Source organism: Scophthalmus maximus, chromosome 9 (genome assembly GCF_022379125.1).
Source record: "Scophthalmus maximus strain ysfricsl-2021 chromosome 9, ASM2237912v1, whole genome shotgun sequence".
Lineage (NCBI taxonomy): Eukaryota > Metazoa > Chordata > Actinopteri > Pleuronectiformes > Scophthalmidae > Scophthalmus > Scophthalmus maximus.
In genome coordinates, this window is record NC_061523.1 from 14,041,393 (window position 1) to 14,059,872 (window position 18,480).

The 18,480-nt window shown below is 43.3% G+C and overlaps 3 protein-coding genes across 10 annotated transcripts; 1 reads left to right on the forward strand and 2 right to left on the reverse strand.

Annotated features, from left to right (window-relative positions):
- Nucleotides 1–53: 53 nt before the first annotated feature.
- zgc:113229 (uncharacterized protein LOC550612 homolog) lies at nucleotides 54–6,743 on the reverse strand. 3 transcript variants are annotated; one of them, XM_035649050.2, is made up of 7 exons: nucleotides 6,572–6,743; nucleotides 3,927–5,367; nucleotides 3,705–3,829; nucleotides 2,500–2,935; nucleotides 2,171–2,300; nucleotides 1,802–2,016; nucleotides 54–1,125 (listed from the first exon to the last, which is right to left on the reverse strand). In XM_035649050.2, exons 2-7 carry the CDS (start codon nucleotides 4,818–4,820, stop codon nucleotides 880–882), a joined length of 2,046 nt encoding a protein of 681 aa, XP_035504943.2. In that variant the 5' UTR covers nucleotides 4,821–5,367; nucleotides 6,572–6,743; the 3' UTR covers nucleotides 54–879. The 3 variants fall into 3 exon arrangements, with proteins under 3 accessions (XP_035504943.2, XP_035504942.2, XP_035504941.2); XM_035649049.2 differs by having other exon boundaries at nucleotides 3,705–3,847; nucleotides 3,927–5,329; nucleotides 6,572–6,740; XM_035649048.2 differs by having other exon boundaries at nucleotides 3,705–3,847; nucleotides 6,572–6,740.
- rad9a (RAD9 checkpoint clamp component A) lies at nucleotides 6,116–11,135 on the forward strand. Of its 4 annotated transcripts, none has more exons than XM_035649052.2 (12): nucleotides 6,116–6,442; nucleotides 6,579–6,649; nucleotides 6,827–6,900; nucleotides 7,081–7,129; nucleotides 7,652–7,766; nucleotides 7,994–8,093; nucleotides 8,273–8,379; nucleotides 8,791–8,897; nucleotides 9,108–9,172; nucleotides 9,390–9,488; nucleotides 10,217–10,466; nucleotides 10,653–11,135. In XM_035649052.2, exons 1-12 carry the CDS (start codon nucleotides 6,409–6,411, stop codon nucleotides 10,767–10,769), a joined length of 1,188 nt encoding a protein of 395 aa, XP_035504945.1. In that variant the 5' UTR covers nucleotides 6,116–6,408; the 3' UTR covers nucleotides 10,770–11,135. The 4 variants fall into 4 exon arrangements, with proteins under 4 accessions (XP_035504945.1, XP_035504947.1, XP_035504948.1 ...); XM_035649054.2 differs by having other exon boundaries at nucleotides 7,081–7,112; XM_035649055.2 differs by having other exon boundaries at nucleotides 6,610–6,649; nucleotides 7,081–7,112.
- Nucleotides 11,121–18,432, reverse strand: tbc1d10c (TBC1 domain family, member 10C). Of its 3 annotated transcripts, none has more exons than XM_035649046.2 (10): nucleotides 18,295–18,432; nucleotides 17,771–17,911; nucleotides 16,163–16,259; nucleotides 15,792–15,899; nucleotides 15,538–15,644; nucleotides 15,208–15,322; nucleotides 14,915–14,980; nucleotides 14,648–14,837; nucleotides 14,307–14,464; nucleotides 11,121–13,878 (listed from the first exon to the last, which is right to left on the reverse strand). In XM_035649046.2, the coding sequence occupies exons 2-10, from the start codon at nucleotides 17,905–17,907 to the stop codon at nucleotides 11,320–11,322; spliced, it is 3,537 nt and encodes a 1,178-aa protein (XP_035504939.2). In that variant the 5' UTR covers nucleotides 17,908–17,911; nucleotides 18,295–18,432; the 3' UTR covers nucleotides 11,121–11,319. The 3 variants fall into 3 exon arrangements, with proteins under 3 accessions (XP_035504939.2, XP_035504938.2, XP_035504940.2); XM_035649045.2 differs by having other exon boundaries at nucleotides 16,163–16,262; XM_035649047.2 differs by lacking the exons at nucleotides 17,771–17,911; nucleotides 18,295–18,432 and adding an exon at nucleotides 16,393–17,739 and having other exon boundaries at nucleotides 16,163–16,262.
- Nucleotides 18,433–18,480: the final 48 nt, after the last annotated feature.

Here is an 18,480-nt window from a genome sequence, read left to right on the forward strand (position 1 = left end):
AGACCTCTTCTTCCTCAAACTCACAGAAAGAAAGCAAATGAGCATAGATCCCAAAATGTTGAACTATTCCTTTAATGTCTTCCACTGTAGCTCTAGGCCCAGTCTATAAAAACAGAGGCTGATGATATTGTCTGGGTGTACCATCCTATAAGTGATGATGATGATTGTAGTAAAGACTTCCAGAGTAAAAAAGAAGGGGTTCTCTCTGATTCCAACAAGCAAATAGCTTCAAGATCAGCTCCAGCTCAGATTTCAACCCCTTTTGTTCTCTCTCCTCTGGGGTAAACAGTGAGGATGGCCGGACAGGGAACCATAACACAAGCAGCAGACCAAAGTCTGCCAGTGACCGGTGGGATTTTGAAGGACAACACGATATCTCAGACACGGTCAGTATGAATCCAGTCTGAGGGGTCAGACAAAGGAGCATAAGGACCACGAAACAATGAGTAAACAAAAGAAATTAATTCCCCTTAAATTGAAATTGACAGTTGATGCTTGAATATCGTCCTTCTTATTAAACCTTTGTCCTTGTGACAGGACAAGGTCAGACTTGTCGTCAGTTTGAACTTCGGGTGCTGCTCAGAAACACGGAGGTGTCCAGAAAAGCTAAAAATCCACACGGCGAACTTGCTGTGTGTGAACTTCAAAAACATACTCATCTCATCTCAACATGTCATTTAGTCGTCTAAGTCTTAAAACCAAAACAACTGAAAAACTATCACATAAATACTGCTACTATTGGCCTGGTGTGACAAAATATTGTAATTTATTTCGGAGACGTCCTCAAACTAGATTAAATAGCTTTTGAGACGGGCTCAACTGTTTTTGATTTTAATTTTTTAATTTATTTAAAGAGAGACGCGTGTATCCCAGGCTGTACTATCTGTACTTCCTCCCGGTGTTCCTCCTCTTCAGAGCCTGTATCCAGGCAGGGAGGGTGGGCCGACGTGCTGATGCCACCTCCTCCGCCTCGGCATGTTCCACCTCACACTCCTCCTCTATCACTGAGTCCTCCTCTGCTCCCGAATCCTCCTCTGAGTCTGTAGCATCCATATCCAGCTCCGGAGGGTCTATGCTCACCACCTCCTCTGAAAAATGAACCCGGCGGTTCTCCTCAACTCGCCTCTGATCCAGAACAGATGAATAGAAATAAAAGTTAGTAAAATTACTTTTTCTTTTGAGTTAAATTTGCTTTATGTAACAGTGATTGCTCAATGTTTATGCTAAAGCTTAATAACAATTTCATGAAAAGACTATTTATTCCGTACATTTGTAATCAATTTCAACAATTGGAGAATCTTTTCAACTTTAGTCAGCTAAACATGAAAAAAAAAGTCAAATTACTCTACAAGCAAATAGCAAATTCAATATATAAGTTTACAATAACAAAAAAAGAATAATGGACGAATATTTTGATGGATTTGTATTAAGCATTTCTTTCAAGGTCATTCTTGTTTGCCTGATGAAGAGATTATTCAAGATTTAACCAAACTGTAAAATGAAGTTTCTAATATTCCAAAAAACATTACATAACGCAACCATGTGCTCCATGCAAAGTCAAGCAAACAGTGACTATCTCTGTTTTAATAATGAAATTCAGTGGTTAATTTTTTGTTTCTTCTCTTGAGGTGTTTCACCATCAACAGTTTTCCCTGCCGCATTATGGGAGAATATTGTTAGCAGGATGTTGATAAATCAGAGTTTAAAATTAGCATGTAGTATGGATTCAGGGCATGGACACACTGGATAATATCTATAAATGTCATGCCACAAGGAGGCGCTGTCATACACAACATCTCACCCTTTTTGTCAGTGTTTCCATAGAGGACTCTGAATCCACGGATATGGAGTGTTTGAGGACACCCCGAGGTGCAGAAGCAAAAGGTTTAAAGCATGGAGACGGAGGGGGAGGAGGAGAGTATAGGGTGTGAAGAGGCATCACAACGTCATGCTGTGACTCTCCTGTTTCCTCCATCACGTGGCTGCGGGTGATGCTCAGAGAAGATATAGATACACCTAGAAAAGAAGAGACAAAGAAAGAACTGAGTGTCCCCATTTCTAGAGAACAAACCCTCCAGGCAAATGTGTCGTCTGCACATGACAACGCCTAACCTGATTCAACTGAAATACCTGAAATGTCTGATTACTCAGGGTACTAAATTGTTCTGACCTCTGCATGCCTCTTTCCCTTCAGCCATCGTCTCCTTGTGCAGCCTCTCATCTCTCTCAGCTGCCTGGTGTTGCCTCTTTCTGTTGAAGAGGGCTCTCCTCAGCGCGGCGTTTTCCAGAATATGTGCAGGCTGCATTAGAAACCAGACAACAGGGTGATCAACGCAAAACTCACACAAAAAGGCAGAGTTACAGAAATCAGTTGTGGGTATTTTTTCTGGTTTCTCTTTTTCTAATATTGCACAACAAAAAATTATAAATTGGAAGAATGTAAGTTTGATCAAATGATTCCTGTGAAAATGTTCCTGTGAGTTGTAAATGATATCTGACCTGTACAGAGGACGGAGGTCTACGCTGCTGCCCCTGTCCGCTCTCTCCAGGCTGCCACTCTTCCATTGGTTCTGATTGATCAGCCAATCTGTGAACGTACTGCTGTTGTTTTCCCTCTGAAACCTCCATGGTGACAGGTGTGGAAGCATCATGCGAGATTTGTGACGTACTGAAATCTGAAACTGGTGAGGACCCGGTGCCCATGAAGCTCCATTGATTGTTCCCAGCTCCTTGTTGGTTCAAAATCAGAGATGACTTTCCGCTATCATAAGGATTTGGAGGGCTTTTGAGTTGACTCGGTGGCTCTTCTGGTACTCTCTCATTGGCTGAAGCGGCTGGTCGATTGGGGTTGAGGAACTTAGCCCACTCTTGACCTGTGACAATCTCTTCCAGGAGGCTGAATGAGCCGAGGCCAAACTCAAAGTCACCAGAAGACCTGCGTCAAGAGAAGAGATTCTTACTGTAAGCAAAGACTAAAGACTAAAACCAACAATTGATTTTACCTAGTGTTGTCCTTGTAGCCAAAGCCTGATATATCTTATTATATATGAAACACTGCAATCAAGACAATAGGAACATAAAGTCATATTCTTAGAGTAAATCAAATTACCCATCCATTTATGTTATTAGTTCAACTTAGTGCCATCAAGACCAACACCAAGATTAGAATGCAGCTTAGCATCAGTTATAACAGAATAATATATAACTATATAAAGATGACATGGGTCGTTCTGCATGCATAAAGAGTAATTTTTCTTTTGTAAATTGAGGTACATATACTTATTTAGAATTCAGGTCCTCTATTTGTAAAACTGTTTTTATTCTGTTTTTTTCAACCGTAATATTACTACTCTTTCGTGGCTAAAGCATCTGAACACCTCTCCCACCAATGGTCTCGCAGATGATGTTTCCATATGAAACATGTTATTTAAATGTCCTGAGACTTGTCACATTGTGAAAGTGTGGCTCGAAGACGCCTGATCTACAGCTGCTGTCAGTGAGAGGTGTGTGTTTGGTACAGCAGAGCAGAAGGACGCATCATCAGACATATCACACTGACACCACAGCTATGGTTGGGTATGGCTCAGAAATACCTCACATATCTTGCTGGTGTCTCATTAGGGCTAAGAGACGAATAAGAACATAAGCTTGCATCAGACTGACTACATTACTGATTTGGATGTATTTTAGGACAGTTTGATTACCTGACACGCTCCTCCATTGTGCTTTCCTCTGTGTGTGTGGGAGGGGTTTCGCTGCTGTCTAATGAGGGAAGGGTCCTTTCTTCCCCTTTATTTGAAGTATTGATGAGATTTTCTGCTGTAGGTAGCTGTTTTTGAGATGAAATCTATGAAGTAAACAAGCAGTTGTTTCACTATTTTCATTCATTTTAACAATGGAGAGTATAATCAAAATGCAAAACTCACCTCAGTTCCTTGCTCATTCTTCTGGTCTACTCGCCCACCGTCGTCTTTTCCCTTTTTGCCAGAACTGCCTGTCCTGTCCATCCATCTCTCCTTTATCTTCTGCGTCCATCTCTTTGTTTTATTCTCAGACGGTCGCTGTTTTCTTCTCGAGCTGCTGTTGGTCGTTGATTGTCTACTTGCAACAAACTGCATGTCTTTGCTTTGTGCCAAAGCTTCAAATCCTCCATTTCCCACGTGCAGCAATTTATTCTCTTGAGTTCCTGTGTCATCATTTGCATCTGTGGGCATCAAGGACCACATGTAGACTTTGGGTGTAAAGCGCTGATCCTTTCCATGATCCTGGATCTGATTCTTTCCCGAGTTTGTGACAGCATCTTTATTTCCAGTAATGTGTCTTGTCATTGCCGAACTGCCAAAAGTCACCCTTTGCCCATCAGTCTCCTCAAAGACAGAGATATCAGCCCCCTTCAGTGATTTAGCAGGAAACAACTGCCCTGTTCCTGTTGGGGTGATCTGGGGCGATGTGGCCTCTCCTAGCACCCTGCTCTTAGCCGGGTCCTTATCAGGATTGTCTTTCTGGGAGGGAAAGGAAATGAGACCTTTGTCCATTCCACAGCCATCTCTTGCCAGTCGTATTTCCCCTCCTTTGATGACAGAATTACTGTCCACGGCAAAGGTCCCAAACTCTTTAAATGGGATACCATTGCTACCAAACTCAGAACCATTGACTTTCTGCGAGTTGGAGGCTTGTCCCTCTCCATCTGGCTTCCATGCGGAAGCAGCTACAGGACTGAGAAGGATGGGCTGGCCATCTCTTCCTGGCTGGAGCCTCAGTCTTTGCAGCATGGACTGAAGCAAGCCCTGAGTGTCTGCTGGGTTATGTGACTGAGACATCTAGGAATAAATCCGCTGTATTTCAAATCCAGATGTCACAGAAAAGCATGTCAACAATGAGTACATGAAAACACTGTATTGAACAAGAAAGGGATGGATTCCTCACAGTCTTACGTAATGTGTGAAAGGAGTCTGCAGACCATGACGAAGGAAAGTATCAACTTTTGCTGTTGATGCTCTTGTGATGGTTATTTCCCTCTTTTTTCACATTCCAATCTTTCCTCATTATCCCCTCAGCAGTTCTACACAGCAAGTATCAAGACAGTTCTATTTCTTGAAACATGTAACTCCTTCATCTAGGATGGAAAAGTTTATTTCTCTCTGCGTGTCCTGCTCCTTCTCACAGACGTTTCGCCCTCGTGCTGCTTCCACTCCTCCATAGTCCTCAAAGGTTTCAGCTGCAGTCCTCTTGTTCCCTCTTGTAGTCTCTCTGTTTCATTAAATGTCGAAGGTTTTAGTACAGGAAAGTTGTTTTAGTCAGACGTCTTCTCCGGCAGCCAATTATGTCACTGGGACAGGGGGAGAGACACAGCAGCGTTCCTCAGATCTAACACACCGAAGCAGACCAACGAGAAAGACCAGTGAGGTGAGATGATTGTGCATTGACAGTGACTCTCCCTCTCTCTCTCTCTCTCTCTCTCTCTCTCTCTCTCTCTCTCTCTCTCTCTTTCTGCCCATCTTTCTATCTGCCTTCCCTTCCTCCCTGTTCCTCTCTAGGACTCCCTCACTCACACATGTGCGTGCGCGCACACACACATCCTCTCTCTGCCCACTGTGACCCTTGAATGGTAATTACAGGGCATTTGAGAGCAGCTGCTATTTATGCATCTTTAGATTGAAAAAAACAGAAAACATTGACTTTTGAAATAACCATGGCAATAACCCATTTCTTATCAACTCTGTGAACTCTTGTAATTGTTGTAAAATGTTAAGAGGTCGAGACTGCATGTTGTCGTTAGTCCCCTAGTGTTTGTTGATGTTAGCCACCAGCTAGTTACTGTATATTATATCACCTACCCACCCTTATTTATTTGCCATTCATTTTTTTTACATTTAAAACATGTTTTTTATCTAATATTACAAAATTATTATTATCAATTAATTGTTATATAAGCAGTGTTTTAGTGTTAGTTGCTGAGGTTAAGCTAATACTGATCAATTAAAAAATCTAAATTAATTTAAACAGTTCGATAAATAAATGTTATTATTTTTTTGTCATTGGAGAACTGAATGGGCCGTTTTATATCGGCAGCTCATTGCGCATGGGCGTAATCCTCCGCGCCCCCTTGACTTCCTGTCTTTCTGTCTTTCTGATTGGTCCACAGGGCGGAAGCGGTCAATGGCGGCGTAAACAACGCTCGATCGGTGCGAGATAGTGTTTAAATCGAGCCTCGATCGATAAGTAAAACGTAAAATAACACTATAACTAAATAGAGTATGTTTCCGGCACTGGGGGGGTTTCTGCTCGGCGTGCGAACTGTCAAACCCCCGCTGGTTCACTCCTCGCCGGTGTTGTGGCGCTAGATCCGGGGCTAACTTTTAGCAGAGTTTGCTAACTTAAACGTAAAGTAGTAAGTCGTTAGCGGAAATGGACTGCGTCGTGACTGGAGGAAACGTGAAAGGTACAAACAACTTTCTACTCGTCAGCACTACCTTAACTGATACATCGGTATATTTGATTCATTCGATGTTAATAGTGATGGTGCTGTGTGTGTGCGTGTGTGCGTGCGCGCGCACGCGTGTGCGTGTACCGTCCAGTTTTGGCCAAAGCCATCCACTCCCTGTCCAGGATTGGTGATGAGCTGTATGTGGAGCCTCAGGAAGATGGGGTGAGCTACTTTGATGCTACCACACACACACACGCACCAACACTTCCTCCTGCCATGCAGAGATCGTGTTGCTTCCTGTTGGTGCAAACTGTTGCGTCAATGAAAAAAGAGCTGATCAGATTTGTTTTCTCTCTCTCTCTCTCTCTCTCTCTCTCTCTCTCTCTCTCTCTCTTGTAGCTGCCCCTGCGGTCTGTGAACTCCTCTCGGTCCGCATATGCTTGCTTCCTGTTTGCACCGCTCTTCTTCAGCAGGTGCATACTGTAATGCATTTTTAGTGACTGCACTGAAATGTGTGCGTGCGTGCGTGTGTGTGTGTGTGTGTGTGTGTGTGTGAGAGAGAGAGAGAGAGTGAGAGAGAGAGATAAATACTGTACATCTCATTTTTCTGTTTCAAAGCTTAAATCCAACTTCCACCTCCCATTTTCTCACAGGTACACCATCACCAGTGAAGAAGCCTTCCGCTGTAAGATTGCTATAAAGGTGTGCTGAGACACAGATGAGTCATGGTTCATCTGCTGCTCTATATTTGTTAATGTGTTCTGTACGGACTGTTATTATCAATGTCCACCCCACCAGATTATAAGGTCAAATACTCCCTCATCGCCTCCTGTCTTTGTATGACCATACTGCTCTTTTCGTAAGAGACGTGGTGATCGTGCAGCTGTCGGTGTGAAGTCTCTGTTTGGTCGTTCTGGCAGTGTTTGCATTCATCCTACCTTTTAGAAAGGTTTAGAGAAGCTGCCTTCTTGCATTCTGTCTCGACCTCTCAGCTCAAGAAGTTACTCGTTCTGTAACTTGTTTAAGTGTTCCATCTTATCCCGGTTGGTGGGGTGCACATCCTCTCTGCAGTTTTCATTATATTCACTGTATATAGATCAGCATAAAACCTATTAAGTATTGGCCTAAGTAGCAGAATATTTCATTGTAAGACATAGCAACGATCTTTTCCCCATGTGTATATTTAGTTTTTCCCTTTCTTCTGTTCGTCTATGTATGAGTCAGAGCGTGCAGGCCGTGTTCAGGTCTCTGGCGTCTCTTGAGAAGACGGTCGAAAAGTGTCACATCGAGCTGGACAGGAAGAAGAACCGCATCACCTTCACCCTTTACTGCAAACATGGTATCAGTGCTTCACGACTTCAGAGGGATTGGGTCTTATTCACACTGTACAGTTTAAGTCATTGTAGCACATCATGCATTGATTGCTTTGTCATTCTACGTGTGTAAGTGTCTGAGTGTCTGTCGAGATTCTCATTCATCCAGGTCATCGTCATCCACTCGGGTTTCGAATCAGGACCAACTGGACTTGGCCGTAGTTTCCTGAATGTGTCATTATTTTCTCTGCAGGCCTGCTGAAGACACATAACCTGTCTTTCCAGGACAGCGAAAGCTTACAGGCAGTGTTCGATAAGGACAGCTATGCCAACGTATTCAGGGCCCAGCCCAGGTCTGTGGGATCTTTCTGCATTCTTCCTTGTGAAAATATTATTGTAGTATCGGCAGTCTGCGTTATGCTCATTGATTTGGACTTTGACTCTCTCTGTTACATTTCTTGTTGGTTTGGAAATGAAATGTTTGATTTAGCTGTTGCTCATTGCCTTCCCTCTTTCCGTCCCTTGCTCTCAGGCTGCTGGTGGACACAGTTGTGCATTTCCCTCCGTCTCTGGAAGAAGTGACGGTTGCTGTGAGTGATGATCGGATGTGGTTTAGGAACCACGTGGACGATGAAGCAGGTGATATTGTCTTCTTTTTGTTCCCCTGGCAGCTACAGACCTGGTGAAATTTGTGAAACTTTTTTTTATTCAAATCGGATATTCAGGAAGTTTAGAATGAAGATCAACACTTTAGTGCGACAGAACTTGCTAATAATCATAGTCACTTTTCTGACAAATACAGAAAAAATAGCTTAATTGTATTTAATTATATTAACTAATCCCACAGCCCGCATGAGTTATTGTGTTTTAGAGGAGCTTTGCAATACAAATTTTTTTTTTTATAAATGACATGGGGAAATAATTTTTAAAAGGGAGATAGGGTAAAGCAATATAATTTGAGAATATGCCATGTTTTATGTTTGTTTTGAACATTTTCTCTGCTTTTTTCCTCCACTCACTCCTGCTTTCCTTCCTTTTTTCCCGTCTCAGAGCTGTCCAAGGCCATGCTGACAGAGCTGTGTCTGGCATCAGACGAGTTTGACCATTTCGCCGTCCGAGCTCACAGCAGCGTCACATTTTGTCTGAAGGAGTTACGGGTGAGACGGCGGGCAAAGGGCGGGGTTAGGAGGATGAGTGTGGAGAGAGAGGGGTGGGAAATTGACCAGAGAGAGGAAGACAGAGAAGTCCTGTTGGGACATTGAGAGGAAGTTGGTCGCAGCTACAATATGTTGTGGTCAGCTGATTTCTTGCATTGAATTTCTCATGAATGAAGTTTGTTAAGTCATTTGTTGTCGTCTCTCCTCCAGGGTTTGTTAGTGTTTGCAGAGTCCACTGGTCTCCCTATTTCTATGTACTTTGATGAGCCGGGAAGGTGAGCATACTCGCACATGCAGATATCTACTGATCCCTTGTTGTATGTACGATGTACTGACATGTACGTTGTGTGTGTGTGTGTGTGTGTGTGTGTGTGCGTGTGCGTGTGCGTGTGTGTGTGTGTGTGTGTGTGTGTGTGTGTGTGTGTGTGTGTGTGTGTGTGTGTGTGTGTGTGTGTGTGTGTGTGTGTGTGTGTGTGTGTGTGTGTGTGTCAGCCCTGTGGTGCTGTCAGTGACAGACAGTGTCCTGGAGGGGAACTTTGTGCTGGCCACCCTTTCCGACGATCCTAACCACCGCAAAAACAACACAAGACGGTAAACTTAAACAAACCTGAAAAGGCTGGGATTTCTTTTGCCAGAGTGAACTGAAACAAGACCACTCAGAGAACTCAAACATCCCCCGAGGCTGAGCATTTCCTGTCTCCATCTGATTTTTGAAGACATGACTCAAAAGGTCAAGTTTTTCTCTATCTCGCAATGGTGAAGAAAAAATTACTACATAACTTTTTGAGTAATCCTGCCAACAAACAAACAAACAGACAGACAGACCAAACCAATCACTTAGCCTCTTTGACAGTGTTGAAAAAATTTAAACTGTTTTGCTAAAAGTCAAAAAAGTTTCCTCAGTTCCTAGAACAATCAGGAAATTATAACATCCACTCTTCAAGGATGCCAGCGCCACCTGGTGAACTATTACATCCATTTAGTGGAGAGTCAGTTGAACACACGCTGCAGTCGTTTTAGCCATAACATGTGTCCAGCTTTAGCACATGATCTCCAAAATATGTAACAACATGAACTCTTACAGTTATGAAAGTAGCACATGATGCAATTTTCAACATTTCCACAATCTTCACATTTCATAAATAGATGTGGGCAGTGGTCTGTAATATCTTGCCATTCATTTTTATTTTGGATTTCTCTTTGAATTTAAACGTTATGTAAGCGGACTGTCACTGAACCTCAGAATGGAGATTAGCAGAAACTTTTTTTTTTTACCTCTCTCTTCCTCATTCATGTCATATTTCTCTTCTGCCTGTTAGAGCACACACACCACCTCCTCCCCCTCCCGATGATTTCATGAATGACGACATAGACTCCTACCTCATCGCCATGGATACTAGTATGGCACCAGGTCCTTCAGCGACAGGTCCACCCACACCCCCCTTAGCTGAACCCACCTATTCAAAACAGCCTGTCGCAGCCAGTCACAGGACAAGGATACACAGTGAGGAGGAGGAAGAGGAGGAAGAAGATGAACCAGCCGATTCAGACGGACCGCCAAATAAGAAGGTATGGTTTAGTTTGATACGTAGATAAGTTGGTGAGTATGTAACCAAAGGAGGTGAGACGAAATAGATTTAATACTCACATATTTGTGAGTAATTGGATGTTACTTGCAGAGTTGTTTGTGTATAACATTTAGATAAAATACTGTACAGCCCAATAATATTTTCCCTTTGTCTTGTCCCCCCACAGTTCTGCTCCTTGTTCTTTGGATCCGTGCTTCCCCCGTCTTCTCAGATGAGCACTCAACCAGTGAAGAGTCAGGTAGTGCTGGCTAGTGATAGCGAAGATGACACTCAAGCAGAGTGACAGTGGACTGATGAGAGATGGACTGGCCTAAAAGTGGGCGCATCTGTGTCCACTTTTATTACCGTCGCACCACTTCACCTGGACTACTTGAAAATGCAGAAGTGGACATCCTTGATTTTTATTTTCATCTTTATCGGCTTGTTATTTTTTTTTACCCGGACAAAACTGTACAGAGGCCTTCGGTACAGAACCAGTGTATTCCATCTTTTTATTGGATCATAACGTTAATGGGCGGAAATCTGGGATTATGTGAAACTAGACATGAAGCACTTCCTGTTTATTTTTGTTTGGAGTCTCTTTGGTTTGTGATCAAGGTGCAGCAGAAAAAAAGTCCCTGCAAATAAAACAAACTTATTTTTCCAAGGATGTATATATTTATTATTTATTTACATGTCAGAAGGTTCAGGTTTGACAAAGATTTAGGGTGAGGTGAATGTCTGTCTGCTTCAATGGGATCTGGAATGACGTACTACTGAGGCTAATCAAGAGATATAACCGTAACCATGTGGCCAAGCCCTGATTCCTCCAGGTATTAACATATAAACAGTTGTCAAAAGTAAGATTCAGCATAAGGAGGAGAATATCTAAGCGTTTGTGTGCAAGTCTTTGCAGGTCGAGGTGGATCATTGCTGCTTCTCTCCTTTTGCCCTTGAAAGCTTTTCCCCCTCGTCTGTGGTTTCCTCCTCACTCTCTCCTTCTCCATCTCCTTCTCGTTCTTCTTTCTCAACCTCTCTTCCTCTTTCTCCCTCCTCTCTCCCTCCCTCCGCCTCCTCCTCCTCTCCCTGGAGCTGAGATTCTCCTCGCATTCTACTACCTCAACCGGCCTCCCCGTCCCTGTTCCGTCACCGAAGTCCTGAATCAAGATTTTGGGGACTTGCATTTTCTGTGCCCCCTTTTCCTGGCCCTTTTTGGGCTGCCCTCCTCTCAGTCTGTGGAAGAGACCAAAGCGTTTCGAGGCGACGGGCGGCTCCTTCTGTGCCGCTGTCCCCTCTGATGAAACAGCTCCAGGATTGGACTGCGATTCAGTGTGTTTGGCTTCCGTGTGATTAGAGATGGATTGCGGTTGTTGGCTTGTCTTCTGGGGGGCAGTGAATAGTTCTGAGGACAGCTTACGTGCCAACCTGGACCCACGGGAGCCGGACGACTTGCGGACACAGAAATCACCAGAGGAGCGGCTACTACGGCGCCCAGAGGCTCGTGTCGAGCCCCCGTTAATCGACTCGGATGCAAAATCTTCTATATTTTGGCTTTTTGGGTTGTTGTCAGTATGTGGGTTCCCTGTCACATCAGGAGCAGAAAGGAAGACGTCCTCCTCTCCCACAGTGCTCTCTTGAACATGTTCTGGGATTTCTTTCTCCACGGTGACCTGGCTCGTTGGTTCTTCAGGTACAGGTTCTTCAGAGGTACTCGTTTCAACCAAACCCGTTTTTTGGGCGTTGAGATTCTCTGCTTCGGCCTGCTGTGATGTCTCCTCCTTCACTGTAGATGTGACAGAGTCAGTGGCCTCCACGTTTATCTGAGTTTCAGTTGCTGTTTCCTCTGCTGGTCTCTGATCGTTGACGAGCTCTGAGTGCACAGTCAAAATGACTCCTTTTTCCTGTGTGGGTTCAGATGTTACCTCATCACACTCTTTCTCTGGACAGTGAGCAAACACTTCACTTTGCTCCTTCGCGTTGTTGTCGTCATTAACTGGTATTTGTTCCTCAGTGTCTTCTTGTGGTTGGATGCCTTTAGGTAAAGACGGGATTAACGTTTCTGCTTCTGGTTTCGTCTCTGTCTTCAAATCTTTAAGTTCTGAATCTGTTTGTATTATATCAGTCTCCAATTCGTCCTGTGTAGCAGCATTTTCCTCCACCTGTTCTTCCGTTTCTGTCTCTGTTTGGGCGTTGAACTCTTCTTTGATTTCTTTTCCTGTCAGTGACTCAGTACTCCGATATTTCACTTCAACCTGTGAGGTTTTCTCTGGCTCTGTGATCACTTTTTCCTGTGTGTCCGTCTCTGTTGTTCGACTTGGGTCTGTGAAAGCTGCTGCTTCGACGCTGCCGTCTGTCTCCGAGCTTGTCTTGGTTCTTGTTTCTGAGACTTCGGTGACTGTGTCCAAATGCATCTGTTGCTCATTTTCACCGTCTGCCCCCTCCTCTGGTTTCATGTCAGCCTGAATCACCTGTTCATCATCAATATTTACTACCATTTTTCTGTCTGTGTATGTGTTTGCAACAATATCTTTCTGTATCTCGCTCAGATTTACCTCCACGGCATCTGATTGTTCACTTTGTGAAACTTCTTCTGTCTCCTCCTTTGTGTCTTTGACCTCTGTTTCTTTGTCTTGGACGTTGTGACTCTGTTCCAGGGCTTGTGAGCCCACTTCCTCTCCCTGTTCTTTTTGAGAGGTATGATCAGTCGGCTGAGGAATATCTTCAACCGTCTGATCTTTGACTGGACGTTGGTGTTGTTCGGTCTCCTCGTCTGTTCCTAATCTCTGTTCTGAAAGCTTTTTGTCATCCTCTGTCTCTTTGGGTTGACTTTCCTCCATTTCAGCTGACCCTGTTTCAGCTTGGTCATTCTGTTCTTTTACTATTTCTGTTTCTTTGGTGTGCACTGCCAGTATTGTTTGGACTTCGTCAGTCTTTTTAGGTTCCTCCGAAGGTTCTTTCTCTTTAGTTTGTCCCGTTAATTTCGGCTCACTCTGCTTTTTATGTTCCTCTACGTCCTCTTCCTCCTGAACACCCTGCACCCTCTTAAAATTAAACTCGTTCCAGCTCCTCCAGTCCTCCTTTGCTCCCATTGAAAGATGCCTCACCACTTTAACACCACCTTCCCAGTCACCCGTGTTGACCTTTCCCCCTTTCCTCAACCTCTTGTGAAAGAGCGAAGGGGACAGCGACAGGGTGGAGGCAGAGCGAGCGAGAGGGACTGACAGGTTCCCTGTCTTTCGCTCTTTCCTGTCGCGTTCTTCCTTGTTCTGCAGAGCCCACGCCCACGCCACCTGGTAACCATGGCAGCGACCCCTGGGGTCAAACGTGGATGAGGGTCTGTCTTTTCTCCACTTTTCCAGCTCCTTCTCTGTCTGTTTCTCCAGACGTCTGGTCGACAGCGGCACCGAGCACACCTGAGTGCAGGGAAAAGAAAACGATGGGGACACTTTCTCACTTTCATTACAGCTGTACAGTATTGGTAACAATTCATGTATTACCACGTTAAGTGGAACTACTGCATATGTTGGTTACTTTAAGAAAAAGCGGTGAAAAAAGTGATTTTTATACATGCAGTAGATTACAGTAACCATGTTGTCGTTCACCTTGGCTCAGTTTCGGATATCGTTTTCCGAGTATTATACCACTGATATGTTTCAAATACACTTTTTTGAGTGTAAGTTAACATACAACAGGGTTTCCAGATTTCCATCAGGTTTACTGAAGAAAATCAAATTACACTGGATTTATAGCCAGGCTGTGTACGGCATCTCTGGCAAACTTGTGCCCTAATGAAAATGAATGAAAGTTGTATTAATCTAGTGGAGTTAGACTAGTTCATTACCTCTGCTATAAAGACGTCGTCTTCCTCTTGGACCTGCTCCCTCACGCCCCTCAGCCTCTCCAGAGTCTCCATCTGGCCCTGACACTGCTTCCTCTGCTCGGCACGACCCAGCACCCGACGCACCAGCACCACCGCCACCTGGAGCAGCACCCGCACTCCTGCAACGTGGGAGACGAGTTTCCAAAGTAATCATTATTCAGCAAATCACACATTTTTATGTTTCTATATCCAAATTTACAACATAGAACAATTATGATGTATGATTACCGTGTCTCCAAAATGACCCATTTAGTTGAAAACAATGTGATTTGTATGACCCTACGTCTGTGCGGTGGACGTACCGTAGCAGAAAAACAGGTCCCAGACTCGGAGCAGAGTGTTGAAAGGCAGGTGGCGTGTGTACAGACACATCAGCCAGTCAGTGGCGAACATGAGCGGCTCCACTCCGTGGTGCTGCAGGTGTTTGTGTGCAGCCGGACACGTCTTTCTCAAGACCCAGGTCAGCATGCCGGCATCAAACAAGACTCCCTCCTACAAAACACACGGCAGCAGGTGAACACAAGTGTCAGGTGCATTTTTGTCCATGTGTGAGAACGTCGTGTCCTCACCAGCAGAGGGCTGTAGTACCCGGGCAGGTACTGCTCACTGATCTGCACCAAACACCAGAAGGCCTCCTGCCGAGGGTCACACAAGGTCATCATTAGATTCCACGAAATTGATTTTATTTATTACTAAATTCCTACCAAGGTAATTGTGCTTCTATTCCAGTCTTTGTGCCATGGGACAGATGAGGCAACCAGCATTACAGATTCAATGTCTGAAAAGGGCTATTGTTTCTCGAGTAAAATCCAGATTAATGAGATCTTTATTTCACAGAGGTGAACTGGTTACTGATCGCTACCTCAGCAGGCATGTTCATAAGCAGCACTGCAGCCACAGGCCCCTGTGCCTGACAGTAACCCTCCTCTGGTTGGTACTGGGTGTAGGCTTTCAGCACCCGGAACAATCCACGCTGCCTACTCATACACACACACACACACACACACACACCACAAGAGTCAGTCACACAAACAACAACAATTAAAAGTCATGATCATGTTAAGATGACACTCGTCTTTGTACAAAGAAAGCAAGGGGTGGGAGTGGCAGAGGTGTGCTGAGGACTAAAGAACCTGCCAGACTGATGTGTTGCTATTAACAGAAACAAGTCAAACTCGAAAATGTGTCCTACCCATGTCCATCCTTGCAGAGGAACATTTCGTGGAAGGGAAACTGCCGACCCAGGTCTCTTTCAATCAAATCCACCCAGCTCTGCAGAGCAGGCTGCGAGTCCAGAGACTGGCACCAGAATAAAAGACACTCGTGTGAAATATCTACAAATATGATATAACGCCGAGCAAATCTAACAATTGAGCAACATTAGCTTGAACAACAAAAACAATTCTGTCAAATTTACACTGCATCCTTTGCAACAGGGTTTCTGACCTCGTAGAGGTTTTCATTTTGTTTCATCCTGTCACTGGCTGCACACAGCAGTGGCCAGCACTTCGCTCTCAGTGAGGCAGGGATGCCTTTTTGACACTGCACTTTGACCTGAAGGGACACAGAGACGCAGGATGAGCCCAGAGCATTCAATAACAAGTGACTACACCGACACGATTCTGTATTTTCATTGTTGACAATATGAATTCTAACAGGCTTTGTTCACAGCTGACATGTTGACTTGTCATAACAGCAAAAACACAGGTGATGGTGGTCATGGTGGCCCACTTGAAACTGCAGCAGCTACACTGAGTTCAGCTATTATTTAATTTGACAGCATTATTTAGGGACTCTGTGTCTAAGAGGGGACACACCTTACTGGTCTTCTTCAACAACATGCGATCCCACTGGAGAATGATATTGATCCACTTGGTCTCCCTCTGCCTGACCAACTCGGGCAGCGGGCCCACACTTCTGACACAAAATAGCAACACAAAACACCAGATAAGTATTTTAAAACAACCTTATTCTTACATTACATTACATGTGTCTCATCCATTAACTGTACAGTATCAAAGCTCTCAAAAGTCATTTAACTGCAGACCTTTAAGTTACTGTGCCACGTCTCTGCATGCACTTTAATGTGTTGTCACTTTTGTAAGATAGTGCTCCGAAAAACAAGACAGGAAACAGGAAAACCACACGTTAGACGTTCAAAGTCACCATGGCAACAGGTCAGGATGTCATAACTGAGAAAAGACGACAGGTAGCTCTTTGTTCTGTTAATGTTGTCCTCTATTTGTATTGCTTCGTTTACAGTCTCCTGCCAGGTTGTCCAGTTTCATTGTTGTTTGAATGTGGTGTAAATATGTAGGCAGTTTATTCTGAAAGAGTTTGAAATTCAAAAAGTGCAGTATTTTTCATGCACACTATCTTAATTACATTACGTTTGCATACTTTCTGACATGGATTTCTGCAAAACAATATATAATTGCAACTACTCTAGTACGAGTAATAAGGCTATAGTATAGAAAAATAATGTTTTTGAAATTGTACTTGAGAAGAAAGACATAATTTTAAAAGGATACATTTATAATTTAATGAGCAAAAATCATATAGTTTTGAGAGAAAAAAACATTGCCCCAACAAAAGAGACAATTGCCTCCAGGTCTGTGGTTCTTTAGTCGGAATAGTTTCTTTCACAATCTGATACTTGTACTTGATCTCTCCTGATAATGTGTTGCTGATGTGCCAAAAGATTAAATATTTCTTCATTTGTGAAAGCTATACCAAAGTATAACTGAGCAAGATGCTCAACATGCCTCATTTTATTCTTCTGATATTCATTTTATAAAGTGACACTTGGCCTAAAATGACGTTTAATTCTCGTAATATTATGATCTTAAGTTTTATGTATTCTCTTAGACCATAACCTTGGATTGTCCACCAAAATAAATTACTTTTTTTATTATCAATTACATTGTGCAGATTTAGTTACTGTTACTTGTTAATCATCAGATCATAGGAGATTATTCTTGACAGATATTTGTCTTTTTGACATATTGTTTTGTGTGTAGTTTATATTATCTGGTAACAATGTATGAACATCTTTTTAACTTGTTTCAATTTCTTCACAATTTGTTTTAAATATTGAAGTCTTCATTTTTCATAATGTAAAGAAATGAATCTAGATGATGGGCTGAGATTTGAAGACCTCACAGTTCTTGGACTAAATGTAATTTTTGCATTTCCTGGATATAACGGCACTATTTTATAGACCTTTGGCTTTCTAGAGTTATCCACTTTCAGACACAGTTCAGTTATGTCAACAACCACCTCAGCATACATTTATCTTTCTACCATTTGACCTCTTTGAAAATAGAATGACAACAGAGAATTAAAATACCTGAGTTTGATAACAATGTCAATCACAATAGCAGTACAGTAACAGAATAAAAAAGCACAAATGTTGAACTGCTCACCCAGCTGTGGATCCATTGGTCAGAATAAAGCCAAACCGGTCTGTCTCAGGCTCCAGACTGACCTCTGACCCTGCATCAGATCCAGAGCCGTCATCTTCACTGAGGTGCGTCTGGGCTGGACTCGAAGGACGGAACATCTTACTGAAAGAGAAGTGGCTCCCATTACTCACCGTGTGACTGTTTAGTCTATTGGCATGATTATGATAAATGTGATGTGGTTTGCCTTAGGGATGTGTGACTTTACAAAACCTCCCACATGTAGAAAAGTCAAAGATGTTCAATTCCTTAAGCTTTTCCAAAAGTAAATGGTAGTAGTATGCAAATAATTTGTCACGATGCTCAATAGGAATTGTATTCAATATCTTTTTAAACATACATTTTTAAACAACTCTTTTATTCAAGCCAGGGTTATGAGTTTTAATGTCAACTTCCTGTTTTTTGCCCACTAAGAAACCCTACGAAGAGGACGCGAGGAAACCGAGAGAACAGTTGTTAAATCTCTGAAAAAATGTAAATAAAATTACCTTTTACATTCCCATTATGTTTGATAAGCCGTTGCTGAAGAGTTGAAGAGTGAGATCCTCCTGTGAAGTGAGACAGACAAACTTCCTCCCTCTCTCTCTCTCTCTCTCTCTCTCCCTCTCTCTCTCTCTCTCCCTCTCTCTCTCTCGCTCTCTCCCTCTCTCTCTCTCTCTCTCTCTCTCCCTCTC